Raw genomic sequence first — 16,285 nt, 5'->3', positions numbered from 1 at the left:
AGCTTATTGATAAAATGTTGAGCGTGGGTTGAGTCAATGATATTGAATTCATGATCTCATCATATGTTTGATAATGGTATATATTAAGAACTTCGACGTTTTGCCTATTGGACTTCGGGATGTGGGGCTTAGCACTCAAGACTTAGAGCTATGCCGCTGTATTGGAAGTAAATCGAATTGGAAGGCAAACATTTGTGTATCTTATCATCCTCAACCCAAAGAATATTCTCCAAATGATGTTGAATACATTCTCTCGAAAATACGGCGATCGGCCGTTTTTAAATTCATTTTATTGTGGAAAGGTTATTTTTTTATCCGCGTAACATTGGCCGATGTCATAATCCCCTCCACCGTCTGCCCTTGAGGTTTTTCGCGAAGAGGTGGGTGGCGAAGTGTGGGAATGGTGGGGTGGGCGTGTCTCTCTTGGAAGAGTGGAAAGGGAAGAAGGTGGATGGATGTCTTGAATGGAAGATGCTGGAGGGAGAATGACCATGTGGCCGTCGCTTAGGTAACAGCGTCCGAAATGGTCGATTTTTACGGGTGCGCCAAAATTAATCAATGATTGCTTCTCGAATATTCCTATGATTTATTTGGATACTGAAATTATTACTTGCTTTATCACTCAAATTTATCTATCATAATCTCATGAAAAATGAGTTGGAGCTTGCGTTAGAACTCTAAAGATTACCATAATAACTTGCACGATAACCATGGCAACCATGTTCCTGACTCACAGTCAGTCAACAACAAAAAAGTTATAACAATGCTTTACAAGTAACAAGTACAAAGTAGCAAGTTATAACAAATGCCTTACAAGTTATAACAATGATTTTTAGAATAATCAAAAAAGGAACAAGTTCATTGGTAAATTTAAATATTTTTATCTAAATATTTAGTTCATACCTCAAAATTATTTTCATTTCAAGCCCTGATGAAAGTTAAAAACCCATCGAAACTTTGGCGAATATTACGTTTAATTTTTTTCAAAACAAAACCTACACTCCAAAAAACTCATTTGCTAGTTAAATTAGAAGTCAAGGAAAGAAAAGAAACATCACATTATATCTATATATGCAAGTTGTCATTCCAGTTATGCGAATAAAAATGAATGATTAACTTTTGGCTCTCAAGATCCGCCTCTCTGGACCTCGGGATCAATCTTCAATGGTTTGGGGGTTGGGGAGGGGGGTCCATGACCCAATTACCTGTGGGTGGGGGAATATGCGGGAGGGGAGGAATCAGCGGTGAGTGCAACCAAGGTCCCCCGTGAAGCAGTCCCAACGCGAGGTCGGGGTTGATTCTAAGCAAGCCTGCTTGCCTGCTTCGACTGCAAAATCGCCTCTCACCACATCCTTCCCTCCGACTCGCTTGTCCGCAGCGAATCACGGAAAAACACACCGGTGCAAAAATACGGAAACGATTATGCGTGAGTCGGGAGGCTTTGTTGCTTGATTTCCTTTCCCTTTCGCGCGTCTTCTGTTTCCTGTTGGCTGTTTAGTTTCAACTGCTTCAATAGTTCAATACACCTTCCATTCTGTAAGAGCGTGGTTATATAATTCTTTTTTTACATTTTCTCTACAATTACTGCTGTGGAAGGTGCATTCATTCTCTTGTTTCCTTCTCTCTTGTTGACAAATCGTACGAATGATGTCTTTTTTCGGTTATTGTAGATTTTATTTATTTATTTCAAAAGCCCACATACAGCAATTCTGCCAACTTATGGTGGCCCAATAACAAGAAAATATGCAACAAGAAAACAGAATACATATAATGTAACGGGAATCAGATACGTAAAATATCCCGAGAATTAAATCCTTGAAATTAAAGAATACAAGTGCAGAAAACTAAAGGAAATCGGAGCAGTAGTAAGAAATGGGAGATGTTGCTATTGATGTTCAGAGAGGTAAGATAGAGCCATGTTAGAAAAGACGTTCGGGGATGGGGAAAAGGGATCAATACTCGGAGGAAGGGGATTAAGAAGTGAGGGGAGGCGGAAAAATTTAGTAAGCGTTGAATGAGTGATAATCTGGGAACTGGTATGCGGAGCAGTGAGTGGGTGCGCCTAGTGCGGGAGGTACTCGGAAATTAAGAAAACAAAAGGAGTTCAGGACAGTTTGTGATTGAGTTGAGGATATTGTAGATAGATTAATGTCACTTTTGAGGCGTAGAAAAGGATTTTGAATGGAGAGAGAAGTTATAATGGTGTTAGTGGGCATATTACGCATGTGAGGGACGTATTTTACTATACTATTTTAGATGCTGAAGACAGAGAGTATCATCTTCACCACACACGTTTAACTTGCGTTGTGCAACTTCACCTCAATTATCTGATTTTAAAGAAACGTGTTCTAAGTATGGACAATGGAAGAACAAACTTTGCATGGTTCTCTTAATTTTCCACAATGGAAAGGCTTCTCAAAGCCTGAAATCATCAGTGTTTTAAGTATTTTAGCTGGCATAGATATTCTGAGTTTCTTATTATTCTGACGGAATATATTTTGTAAATTTACCTTGAAAATTTATTAAATCGCTGACAAACCTTTATCTGCACCTGTACGTTGGATTACATTCAATTCTAAGAAAAATAGAAACTTTTAAGCCCTTATGTGGGATTTTCAGCATTATTCCATTACTCCTTTTTTCAGTGATCATGCGTTACAATATTATGGGATACTGTACCAGAAATGAATTTGGAAACTTGACTCTCAATTAATTGTTTATTTATACTAACCGTTCCATCTCAGTTTTGTTAACCTCTTTTGTTAGACCTATTCAAATGAAGAGAGATTCAGAGGTATCGGATGCGAAAATTCCGAAGAATCGCCAGTATTTCGCCATGCCTTTCACCGCTGGGCTTTCCTTGCGGCTCACTCGGAGGAAAAAAAGTTTGCTAATTTATTTCGCAGTCCTCTCTAAACAAGTGTGTTTATCTTGGCTTTATTTGGTTCCATCATTTTCTCTTTGATCTTTTTGTCGTGACTGTGCGTTTCTCGCTTCTCTCTTCGGGGTGTATGCTGAATATTTGGCTATTTCGGCGTTACGTAATGTTCTAATCACCTACCTTTGGGATTGAGCTTAAAAAAAAGGGAGGTGGAATACATCTGTTTCATTGATTAGAGCAGAAACATTTCTAAGTATGAAAATCAATGAATTGCCAAATTTGCTTTTAAATTTATTTTATAAGCAGCCCACAAACATATTAATGTGTTCCGATCGGGAATCGGGAATGATATTATTTTCGCGATTGAAGCCCGAATTTGTGATGATGATGTTATTTTTTATTGTCTTGCTTTCGCATTGCATTTTAAGATGCATAATTTTTATTATATGATCGAAGGGTACTTTGGGGGACCAGTAGAAAACTCTTGTAATATTTATAAAAAGTCATTCAGTTACTTCTGTCCTTAAAAAAACTATTTTATTGTCGCAGTTCACATGGATACTATATTTTCTTTCAGAAATATTCATTTATATTTTTTATATTCATTAACTATAGTTCGTTCCTTTTACGACATAAATATCGAAGATACTTTATTTTATATTTGACTACGCTAGTATAAAGCTTTCCATGCGGCAAATCCCTTTGGTTTCCTCGGGAACAGGTTGGCAACATTTGCAAAGAGACGGTTGCTCGCCTGGGGGCTCAAGCCGCAGCTTAGACGAGTTGAAAGAGTCCGTCCCCGGATTCTCCACAGTTGGCAGTGGCAAGGCCGTCGGCTTCGTGTTGCGTAGGATGAAGCAGCAGCCTGTGGCAATGAAGGACTTCGCGCTCTGAATGTTACTGTATTTTTTAAATTATTTTTTACACGGGGAATTTTTCATTTGCCAGACCTATCGCTCCGCTAGAGGAACATTATTTCTAAGCTTTGAAGTTTTGTTGCTAGTAGCCAATGGCTGCGATCTCCTTGTTGCTATACAGCAACAGGTCCGCCTTGCAATAATGTTGTTCCAAAAACCGTCAAGAAAACCGAGAGAACATGGTCCTTTCTGGTAAAACACATGTCTGATACAGTGTTTACAAATTATACATTGCATACATAGGATTTCAAATAACTTTTTTGGTCTTATTATGAGCTTAAGTATATTTAGTTATTTAATTCCGACCAAGAAAAACAAAATTCGAAGGGTTATTTCTCTTTACATAGAATTTCTTCGTTTTAAATATTTAATTCAGATGCAGTATGGATGGATGCAGTATTCTGAGCAAAGATGGTAGAATATATACATTGAGCAGTGCAGAGTAAACTGAGGAAGTGGACTTTTTTGTATGGGTGGGAGGTTTATGAAAATCAGGTTTTATTGCAACCTCTTGTTACGTTTCAAGATGAGTTTAAGAGATATATGAATCTAGTTTGTTCAAAATAAATGAAAATAGAATGCTAGGCTGGCATCTTCCTGCAGAACTATGCTTGCTTAAATTTTCGTTCGTTTCCTTTCCTGGAAAATTTTTAAGTTTTATTCTTAGAGAATACTGAAGTTGCATCTCTTAGATAGCGTCTCCCTGGGTCAATATCGTGTGGTGGTATGAGATGAATTCTTCATTTGAATGCGAGTTTGTTGTTCCAGCCGGCTGCTAGCCGTTTTTCTGCCGTGCGATTTACTTATATTTATTCGGCGCAGTTTCGAGAAGGTTAACCAGGTGGCCATCCTTTCTCGTGCTCGATATATTTTTCGTTCGTTTCGTTCTGGAATTCTTTCGATGGCCTCGCCGAAAAAAAAAAAACTTTCGCTCCGCAAATTTAACGACGATCGCTGTATTGATGTGGTATGAATGGCAATTTTGTCTAAAATATTTTCGTGGTTGCTAAGTAACGTATGAATCACCCACTTAGCTTTATGCTGCGGACCTCGCTTTTCTATCTCACACTTTAACTATGGCTAGAGAAACCTATTGGAATTACTTTTATTATTAGTAGTCGCACAATGTCCTCCTATTATTATAAATTGTCACCCTAAGTAAAGCGCATGATCATAACTTGCTTGCCAGTTTTTGGCTCACCTTTCTTTTACATATGATGTACAAATGGAGAAAAAGATTACTTTCCGATTGATCAATTTTTTTCATGCAAACCTTTATTTTAATTTTTCAATATTTTTTATGCAATCCCGAACTTTATAATGTGCATATATTTCACTTTCTACGATATGCACTTATCTTCTTTCGCTGAGCTATTATTTTCCATTGCACTAGGTTAATTATTAGTATTTATGGGGTACTTTCATTTACGGCTACATAATTTTCGGCGTAACGCACTGCTGAACCACCTCCGACCCTAATTCCATTATAGCCCCTCTAATATGCCATAAAAATATTCATACCACTAACTTATTCCATTAGAGTCATATCTGCGTATACATTAAGGCTTAAGATAGCGTTACCTTTCGCGTGCGATTTCCTTCACTGGGGCTCGTGAGGAAGCTAAAGGCAGAGAGATAACGCTATGGTGCTAAAATCCTAATGTTAATTTTCTCTTCAAAGCATTAAATTCTCTAAATTACGCAATTTCACGCGTAGTCCACGAGAGAGAACTTGTAGTTACGTCCAGTCTTTCGGAAGCCTTATGATTTTTCTCCCCGTTGGTCGGGTGGCAAATATGTGCTCACACCGTGGCGAATCCATTTCCTTAATTCCCGCGAGGATCTGTTGCGCGCATCGTGAGGATGGGCGCAAGAGGCCGGGCACGCGGTACGGCGCGTGCTATCGCCATTGCCACGGGTCACTCCATCTCCATTGCGTTTGCATGGAATTGACCAAAGACTGACGGAACAGTGTGGTGTAATAGAACGTCAGGCGACGTTCGGTCGCCGGTGACTTCAGTAACGTGTTTTTTTTGGCCTTCATGAAGTAGTGAGCGTGGTAGCCTACTTGATAGAGCGAACAGATGCTTATCGAGGGGTCCCGGGTTCAAATCCCAGTGGCACCCATGGTCAAAAAATCTAGAGATGCGGTCCTATGAGTGTGTGAACTTCACATGCCTGTGGCCTAGTTCGGGGTGAGCTCTACCCTTGTCTAACCAAGCTGCGGGGTGAAATACTGTGTATAATGTGGCAGTCTATCCTACTGAAAGCCAAAGGTCCGTGGTTCGATTCCCGGTCCAGGGGAATATATTCTTACGGCCATTCATGTATATTTCACCGCCGTTCATGTGGCATGATTTGAAATATTGCATATATTATGTGTATGTTGAACTTAATTACAGATAGAAGGCGATATTTTGTGCACCGTGTGACTGGTAGTATTATAACGGACAAAAGTTTGTAAGGCCCTCAGATTTTAATCAACAACCCAGACTTTAGTCTGTGATTACGTTACTTTGCTTCCTGCGATTCACACCTGTCTCACAATGGGTGCTTTCCCACCGGATGTTATGAAATCGCGAATTTTCGGTAAGATTCAATTTCCTCGTTCCAAAGTCCAAGCTCTCTTATCTCGCGATTTCCATCTCGCAGTCGTGAGAATTCTAGTTTCATAAAGGTGTGACTTATCTGCACGTCTCGTCCTTATCACTCATTCTTCACGCGGCCCCCACGGGGATTGATTAAAAAAATCACTCTTTGCCATTCTCCAAACTCTGGTATGTTCCCTTGTCTTTCATCTGAATCTCAAAGGCTTGGCTACACGATTCATCAACACGCGCGAGTGAAAGGGTGAATGCGTAGTCGATTTTGGTGGAACGGTACGAATGCATAAGCCAAATTAGAACAGGTTCTATTTTCATGTGCATACATTCGTGAAATAAGGGAGGTGTCAAGGTGCATTTTTGCGTTGCTTCTCGCGATCATAATTGACAATGTATTAACTTGCGCGTGTTAAATTATCTTTTTAGGCAAGGGTTTAGACCAATAAATGTGATGGCATAAACTAGGTTGGGACAAGTCAGGAAAGTCAGGAAAGTCAGGAAATAGTCAGGAAAAAAAGTTTTGGTCAGGAAAATCAGGAAATCGTCAGGATGAGCGCCCGAAGAGTCAGGATGGATCGGATTGTGTGCCTTTTGCTGTGCCGCCGGCCACCGCACGCCGCACTGGCGGCAAGCGACAGCCGCAAGATGAGCCGAGAACGCCCGCGCCGCGCTGTCTCACCGCCTCCCTTCCCCTCGTGCTAACCCGTGCCGAACTGGGCTGCCGCCTTCACCGCCGAAGCAAGGAGTGCTGGCGTCGCTCTGCCTGCCGCTGCATGGCAAGGTTCTCGCATGTGTTCTAGCAATTCACCGCTTTACACGACGCAATTTTGATTGCGCCTTCGCACATACGTCAGACTGCGCAATTCCGTGTACCGTGTAAAACGGCCTTTAGACACTCTTAACCCTCTCATGCATGCATGCATGCATGAAATCCTTTGGAGTAATCAAAAAATAAAATAAACATGTGACGAGTGCAAAAAGTGAAAAGGGTTGAAATTTTACATCGCTTGCTGCAGCGGTTCCAATTAGGCAAACGTTTAGCAAATAATTTAGACTATTGAAAAGGAACCAACTTCAATATTGAGCTCAGAGAGAATTCAGAAGAGTCAAAGCATTTTTAGAAAATTTCTAGAAAACATTCAGCAATGTGAGTCACTTAAAAATAACGATCATTGATTATAAAATAAATTTTGAAATTACCGATTGCTAATTCAGATGCACTATAATTGAATTCATATGCCTACTTTTAAAGCTCCTCTCGATCACCCGTCAGGTATGCTATCAGCTAAATAAAACTAAAACACATATATGCATATGCTTTTCACTAAGGATGACCATGTCATTGCAAAACGCTATTTTCTCACCATGCGTCTTGTCGTTCATTATCATGCTCTGGAAAAATTAGTTGATAATTGAGAATAGAGAAAAGTATAAAGTCTGAACGCAATGAAGATTACCAATAAATCTGGAGCAAAGTATCAATACCTGAATTAATGACTTTTGATCGGATAACCAGGCTAAAATCTCAAAAGTAAAAAGAATCCTTCACTTGGAAGAGGTTCTGATTCAATACAGTTGCAAGTACATATGACGTGAAAAGAAAAAAAATTGAAACGGTTTATCCTAATTTACCTTAGAAGTTTAGCAAGACTACCAATTTATAGCTTGTTCGAGTGAAGGAATAATTACCATAAAAAATATAGGTTTCTATCATGCGATTTACGATCTTTCCCGTGATGCCTGAGAAATATTTTTAATGCGCTAAAATATTTTTGAACTTCAATTATCACATGTTATGGGTTATTCTGCTCAGCCATTGCCTGGAAAATTGCTCTGTATTATTTAATGGCGTACAAAATAATAAAATTACAACTAGTTTTTAGTCTCACGTCTAGAAATGAGGTTGAATGATTTCTTACAATGGGGATACAGTGGAGGTCATGCCTTTCGGGTTGATGATGTAAAAACATAATTGTCTTTGCACGAATAAGTATGTTAGGTAATTTATCTCAAAAGTGGAAAAAAATCTAGCTTATCACATGTGATAGGAGCATCGCAAATCTTGTACATCACTTCTTTGGTATATATACATATTAATTTTGACCGATTCACTTTCAGCGATATTTTTTTAACGTGTGAGGGGTATTAAGAGGTTGTTGGTGCCGATTTGTATATCCATGAAATAAAAGGATTCCTAAATTCAAGTGCCCACGTGTAGTATGAGACGTTTCGTCCAGCTTTCTTCGTTTCTGACAGTTTGAGCACGTCGCCACTGTATAGCGGGAGGCCGGCATACACGGCAGTGTAACGCGCTCTTCTTCCACAAAAAGTCATTTTATCATTTGTGGACTACTGAGACCATTAACGGAGAAAGCGCAGGAAATATTGACTACATTGTGTTGAACGCATGGCGACGCAGCGTCTCAGGAACCTTAAATGAATTCTGTACTACCATACGACAATGCAATAGCAAAGTTGCATTGGGTCGTCTGTGACATAGTAGCGGCTTGGTAGGCTCATGCGCAGAAGCGAGTGAGGCAACCTTAGGCTCTAAACCTTGGCTCCACGGTCGCTCCTTTTCCGCGCCTTTCCCCCCACACCCCCCGCCATCCCACGCGCTCCCCGGGTCTACGCCCGCGGCGGGTCAACAATAACAGTGCGACGGTGACGAGTCCGGACGAGTCGGTGTGCCTGGAGAGCAGCGGAGGTTGCGTTTTCTTCATTGAAGGTAGGCTGTCACGAATATTAGCAAACTCACTGTCGTGTTATTTTATCCACTCCATTCGACTATTCATTGAAACTTAATGGTGCTGTAGTTCAAAATGAGATTGTATTATTTTCAGACCCGAATGCTGAGGCCCATTTCGTCTCTAGTCATGGTCGGGGGAAAGCAGACGTATTGGAACGAGGATTGGTCAAAGGAGCTTCATTTCAGCTGCTTCTCACCAAAGACTTCGACTGCATTAAAGCATGGATTGCCAGAAGGAAAACCAACATCTTTCTACTGCTCGGTGTGCTGCAAGACGAATCAACTCGGCAACATGGGTCGCGGTGCCCTGACTAAACACCTGTCATCAACCCACCACAATACTGCCGTCGAGAACAAGAAGAGCTGTTACGGGATCAAGATATTTTGTTTGCCTTCCGCTAAGAAGGTAAGTGATGGTGAGTTATTTGTAAAATCTTCGGGGTTTTCTGGTTCTCTACCCCAGCCTGATTTTTGTAGGTGACTACAGCAACTCCCTCTACCTCTACATCCGCGTCGGTGAACCCCACGGCGGCGGCACCTGGTTCCTCAGCATCGGGTGGGACTGCAGAAGACCCTCGGGACGATCCCGATGACCCCACACCAGCTTCACCTGCCTGCACATGTTCATGCCCATGTGCGCGATGTACCAACGAAGTTATCGCCGTCCCGAAGACTGCTGGTTTGCAAGGTCTTAACACCTGGTTAATGAAGCAAGATACTACCAAAGCTGAGATTTTGTGGTGTATCTATTGTGTAACGAGCCATACTTCTTTGTCTTCTGGGGGCAAGGCAGTGCAGTTATTTCCCACAATGTTCCCAGATAGTATGATTGCTGCAAAAATGGAATTGGGTCGGAACAAAATCGCCTATTCACTTGTACATGGTTTAGCCCCACATTTCCATGATGTTATCACATCTAAGTTAACCAAACTGGATTTTGTGGTAGTTTTATTTGACGAGAGTCTCAATAAGTGTAGCCAGAAGACTCAAATGGATCTTGCCATTAAATTTTGGTGTGATGATCAAAATGAAACGGTGACGAAATATTATGATTCAGTGTTCCTGGGTCGCTCAAGGGCGACTGATCTCATATCGGCATACTGCACAGCAATTCCTAGAAGTGTGCAGTCTCATGTGCTTATGGTTGGCATGGATGGCCCGAATGTTAATGTCAAGTTCCTGAAAGATCTCCAGATTTATATGAAAACAGAGTTTGGTGAGGATGAGCCACTGCTGCTGCTCATGGGGTCCTGTGGTTTGCACGTAGTTCATAATTCCTTCAAAGAGGGGGTTAGTAAGTGTGGCTGGAATATTGTCATGTTTCTCAGGGCCTTATACAATATATTTAAGAATGTGCCTGCCCGTCGCAGTAAGTATACAGAGTGGACAGGCTCTACTACTTTCCCAAATAAGTATTGTGCAGTGAGGTGGTTGAATAATGCACCTGGTGCCGATAATTGCATCAAAATATTGCCAAACGTAAAAACTTTTATTGAAAAAGTGAGAACTGGACCTGAAGAGGATAAAATAAAATCTGCCGGCTTCTTGTATGTTGCAAAAGCTGTTGAAGATAAGATGTTGGGGCCTAAGTTAGCCTTCTTCTCATATGTTGCAAGACTTGTTGAGCCATTCTTGACTACTTATCAAACCAATGACCCAATGGCGCCGTTCTTGCACACGGACCTGTCGAACTTAGTGTCGAACCTGCTTAGACATTTTGTCAAGAATGATTATGTAAATCGAAAGTCAGATGTATGTAAAGTTGACATTACCAATGAAGACAATCTGATTCCTGTGAAGAACTTCAATTTTAGTTTTTCTGTAAAGGACGCTCTCAAAAAAGTACAAGTATCTACTCCAGAAATGCTGAAGTTCAAGGAGGAGTGTGTGCTCCTGCTGAAGGCTATGGTTAGTAAAATTCTTGAAAAGGCTCCCTTGAATTACAAACTCTGCAGAGCCATAACTTTTTGTGACCCAGAACTGATTTCACATTCCAAAACTGCCGTTTCTACTCGACTGAACGGCTTCTTGGAACAACTGCACAGCCGCAATTGGCTTCCTGCAAGTGAGTGCGACACTATTTTGTCTGACTTTAAGGTGCTCTGTGACAAACAAGTATTTGCTAACGCCTGTCAAGAATATGATCGTCAGAGGCAGAGACTAGATCATTTCTGGAGAGGTATCTGGGATCGTTATAAGTGCTCAGATGGTTTAGTGAAAGTGATTAAAATGGCTCTGATCATAAGCCATGGCCAAGCTTTCATCGAGCGTGGCTTCTCCATCAATAAGGAGATAATAGTAGAGAACCAATTAGATATGTCTTTGGTGGCTCAGCGCCAAGTGTACGACTCAGTCAACGCTGCTGGTGGCGTAGAAAACATAAAAATATCTGCTGAAATGATCAACAGATTTCGGCACGCGCGCTCCGAGTATGAAGAAGCAAAGAAGCAGCGCCGATCTGAGGACGCTGAGGTCGAAAAAAAAAGGACCCATGAGAAGATGATTGGAACTGAAGTTAAGGAGCTTCAAGCCAAAAAGATGAAAGTGTTAGCATCAAGCCAGAAGGAGGCTGATGCCATTGATGAAGAAATAAAAAAGTTGACTGGTACTTTCTAACTTAACAATGGAGTTTCTAACTTAGACAATTTGTGAAGTGCACTTTAAATTAATAGTGATTTTTTTGTTCACCAAGTTTTTTTTACTGTTTTGACTAATGATTAAGTCACAGTGATTGCTAGTCCAAAGTGGCCATATTTTGTTTGGAAAGTCAATATGAAAGAACTATGATAATTTGTGAAGTGTACTTAAAATGAGGAAATAGTGATTTTTTTGTTCACCTTGTTTTTTTTACTGTTTTGACTAATGATTAAGTCACAGTGATTGCTAGTCCACAGTGGCCATTTTTTGTTTGGAAAGTCACTATGAAAGAACTATTATTATGTGTGAAGTGTACTTAAAATAAGTAAATTGTGATTGTTTTGTTCACCTTGTTTTTTTTACTGTTTTGACTAATGATTAAGTCACAATGATTGCTAGTCCACAGTGGCCATATTTTGTTTGGAAAGTACCAAAGTACCTAACGTGTAGTACTGTACAGTAGTAACATTTCTTGTAAGTTTTTCTGATATTACAATTAAAAAATACTGAAGTGTTGCATATTTTGAGCTATTTCCTTGTATATGACCTCTTATGACATCTTTCTTCATGCGTTAAAACTTATGGCGAACGCTAGAAAAAGTCAGGATATATCAAGATTTTGGTCAGGAAAAAGTCAGGAAAAGTCAGGATGGGAGGAAATTGAGATCTTGTCCCAACCTAGCATAAATCACTTAGGTGGGCGCCCAAAGGAATTTGGGATGCTCAAAAATCGTACCTAAGTAATAAAACAGGAAATTCATTGGGATCAGAAGGAAAATAAGTACAAGAACTGCATGCTGCGAAAACTCATTCTAAGAGAAACCTTTAGTTAAAGCGTAATTGATTCTCCGCTTTGTTTTCCGGACAATCTTTTTTTAGTGGGAATCCCCTTTTAATGCGCGGATAAATTTTTTTCCCGAGTAGTATCTACAGAGTGAATTTATTGCTCGCAATGCATTTTAAGTTGAGGAGTTCGATGGGAATTACCCTTCAAAACTGAATCATCGAATACTGTGATGGCCAAGGTATGTCCTTGATTGACTCACGATCTGACTCCAATACGCTCGCCCCAGATTCACGGAAGAGAGTGATTAACCTCCTGTCTACCGGTTATACTTACGCCAGATTTTTTCATCGCTATTTCAATGGAATGCACCTTAAGTATCTACTCCATTTAAATCAATCGAATATTTTCATCCTTCCAAGCGCATATTGTCTTATCTCCTTATCTTATCCTAATATCTAACATAAAATTGATAGATCATTTTAACGCTCTTATTTTATTCTTATTGAAGTAGAAAGTACTTGAAGGAAGTGGAGGCTCCCAGAATGCTTCTTAGGTACTCCATGGAAACCTATTGCCTTATTCGGTAGGATACATTAATAATGATAATAATTTCACACTACTGCATTGCTTTAAGATATTTTTAAATCAATTCGGCATCCACAATCCCCACTGAAGAAAAGTATAAAGAATAATTCCTGTTAAAAGTCATCATTTTCCATGGCGGAATTTCATCCTGGCCTCAAACATAAGTGCTATCTATATTTTTCACGAAAGTAAGCCTTTCGTATATTGCAGAACGCACTTATCTTACATATGACCAATATAAATGACCAACGACCATAAATATTTCTCGCGTTGTTCTGTGCCACAAAACAGTTAGGATCTGGAAACATTCGAAAGCACGGGTTAAGGTGTAATAAAGTCTTTTTATTATGACTGACTGTATTTTCAGCAGGCATGTAGGCCATTCTATAGACCATCACCTTAGAAAAAAAACGGGGAAGACCCGATTTTGTTTATATTATTTTTCCGCGTCCATTACTGTCCACGTATCATTGGATTACCGCGCATTGGAAACTTATTTTAGGCGTAATTTACCCACTGTGTAGTTACATCCATCCGGTTATCGAATAATCCGCCACAAAAATTAGACCCTCTTAAAGTTGTTAAGATCGTTGCCAAGTAATAAACTAGAAACGCGAGTAGCAGTCATTGCATTGGTTTTTAACCAGTTGCCTCAGAGCGCACTGTCCGAGCCGCGGTTTACTCTTGCTTTGCACACATTTATGATGCTCGTTACTTTCGATTGGCCCACTGCGGGAGTTATAACCGACGGCAGCAGCAATGCGTTCGACCTTGCGAGGGCGAATGCGTGGTTAAAAATAAAGAGGGTGGGGAGTTTACCTTCCTTTAACCCTTTCCTTCGCATTTGCGCCCTTTTCATGCTGATTGATATCCTTTCCTTTAATTTTGAGCACGTTTCGCGTTTATTTTAGTTTCGCCTCCATCTTGCCTCGCCTCGTTACCACTTCCCGTTCCTTTGGGAGGGGGATGAAATGGGATTTAAAGGTGCAGTTGGTTACTCAATTGCCGAAATTCCAGTAATCTTGTACCTGTAAAATTTTTTACTCCATTGGTTACTCTGTTTGGTTTCTCCATTGCTTAAAATTCCACTTGTCTGGTGCTGAATAAATTTGTTTTCATTGCATTTAACTGTTGCAATTAATACTTCCCAAGAGTAATTGAAGCCGAGGATCCCAATACGGTTCAAGTCCACTTTGTGCTATTGAATGAATTGCAATGTACACTTTTAAATATGATAAAAAATGGCTAATTGCAAGTCATTCTAAAGTGCATAATGGAACAGTTCCACCAAATCGACCTTAGTACCCTAACTTACAAGTCCACCCGGCAGAATTAGGGGTGAATTGTTTTTTATATATCTTTGGGGATATCATACCTGTTGTTGGACCTTTGCTGTAAATGAATAAACATAGAGTAACATACGTATTCATGGATAAATGGTGAAGTGATGGCTTTGGTGGCTAAAAATGTGTAGAGAACGTGGTTTCTTTAATACTGTGATGAATGAACTTTTGTTGTTTTTTTTAATTCGCGGCTTCTATTTTATTTACGTGCGACAGCCCTCTAGGAATCATCGAGAAGCGTTTTCCGCTTTATCAGTGAGCTTAACTGCGTAAGATTGATGCCAGTGCTGGTGTTGGAATGTAAGGCACAATTATGATTGATTCTTATCACCATCTAATTATCATTTTGCATTCCCAAGTTACTGAGGTAGGCCGTTGAAAATTGTTTAACCTGTAAAGTTTTGATATACTTATAAGAAAGATAAGCAAGATAACTTAAGATTCATTCTCCAAAATTCGGACAAATATGCTCTCATAAATAATGTTATGTCCTGCCGTGAAATCCTACAGAATTTCGACTGTCATCCGAAATCATTTACCATTCCATTTGTATTAATGAGTGTCAGCTTAAAACTCCCCAAATTTATCGATCGATGCTACAGTATGTATGGAATGGATCGAAAGAAAACATTTTGTATAGTCCACCCCTTTTTATTATCAATAGGTTGCTTGCAGCGCGTTTCAGCCTTTATATTTGAAGTTGAGCTGATAGTGACGCTATGGGTAGGGAAACGCTGTAAGTAACCTTCGCCAAATAAGACTACGGCGCAAACATTTTTAATTCGATTCATAATGCCGAGTAAAATTGAACACTTCAAATGTATACATGTACTAAAGAGATTAGATCGGTATGACCAAGGCCCTTATATACGTAGGCCCGTATATAAGGGCCATGGGTATGACTTTCATGTATCATCTGATATCTACCCTCTAACTCGATATCCTTGCCCTTGCCGGGATTTCGAATCGGCACGTCGCGTCATCTGGCTCTGCTCTGCGCTATTCCTGGGCTTCCGAGAACGGCATCTCACTCTGCGGCAGTTGCAGCCAAATACGTGGCACTCCGTGAAAAGACGCGCGATTAACTTTATAGCCTCTCGATTCCATCAAAGATTATCACCGATACCATCGTCTCTTATTTCTTATATCTTTTGGGGAAATTCCTCACAAAAAACGCTCATCGTGTTGGTAGCCTAAAGAACGATATCTAGACTTTCTGCAGCCACGTGTTGGTCGAGCCACCAATTAATAATAAATCATTGTGAAGGCATGGCCTAGTGATTGTTATCAAAGGCTTGATTTTTCAAATGATATTAAGGCAGACCAGTGGCTTCGGATAACAATGGACCGATTAAGAATTCCATATTTTTGGACGGATATGTTTGTCAGATTTTTCTTCGAATTGGGAGTTGCTGTCACATTCTCCTTGAAAGTTTTGTCTCACGCGCTTTGAATTTAAAGTGATTTAAAAAATTAAAAGTCATTTTTTCTATTACATATGGCGACATTGGTCTTTGTTATTGTAATTTTCAATTGTGGCGGATGTAAGCGGAAAAATAGTAGACTCACGAATGGAATCACATTATTGGATATTAATTTTTCTCAGAAAAAAATCAACGTTACTTAGAGTGCGGTGAGGAAGTGATAAAGAGTATTACATCTGTTATCCTTTTCCGCAATCTTTGCTAATGCGCCTGACGCTGACTTCTCCTAGTGGTGCCTCTCGGAGTAGGGTCACGTGATGTGTTTATGGAGTAAGGTGGTGCTAATGTTTCATATAAAT

General features: G+C 40.1%; 2 protein-coding genes across 6 annotated transcripts in view; both read left to right on the top strand.

Annotated features, from left to right (window-relative positions):
* Nucleotides 1–16,285, top strand: part of LOC124155744 (protein phosphatase 1 regulatory subunit 3B-B) — a 72,505-nt gene that overhangs the window by 16,674 nt on the left and 39,546 nt on the right. The gene's annotated exons all lie outside the window — the stretch shown is intronic.
* On the top strand, nucleotides 7,275–11,812 carry LOC124155743. 2 transcript variants are annotated; one of them, XM_046529811.1, is made up of 3 exons: nucleotides 7,275–9,129; nucleotides 9,245–9,556; nucleotides 9,628–11,812. In XM_046529811.1, exons 2-3 carry the CDS (start codon nucleotides 9,251–9,253, stop codon nucleotides 11,764–11,766), a joined length of 2,445 nt encoding a protein of 814 aa, XP_046385767.1. In that variant the 5' UTR covers nucleotides 7,275–9,129; nucleotides 9,245–9,250; the 3' UTR covers nucleotides 11,767–11,812. The 2 variants fall into 2 exon arrangements, with proteins under 2 accessions (XP_046385767.1, XP_046385766.1); XM_046529810.1 differs by having other exon boundaries at nucleotides 7,275–9,556.

Source organism: Ischnura elegans, chromosome 3 (assembly GCF_921293095.1).
Source record: "Ischnura elegans chromosome 3, ioIscEleg1.1, whole genome shotgun sequence".
NCBI lineage: Eukaryota > Metazoa > Arthropoda > Insecta > Odonata > Coenagrionidae > Ischnura > Ischnura elegans.
Note: the sequence above shows the minus strand (reverse complement) of the source record. Positions and strands in the feature narration are given on the sequence as shown.

Bases quoted from the DNA above. Each gene is read 5' to 3' on its own strand.
- LOC124155743 (XM_046529810.1), top strand. From the start codon at position 9,224: ATGAGATTGTATTATTTTCAGACCCGAATGCTGAGGCCCATTTCGTCT. The intron at 9,557-9,627 runs GTAAGTGATGGT...TGATTTTTGTAG, and splicing joins GTTTGCCTTCCGCTAAGAAG to GTGACTACAGCAACTCCCTC.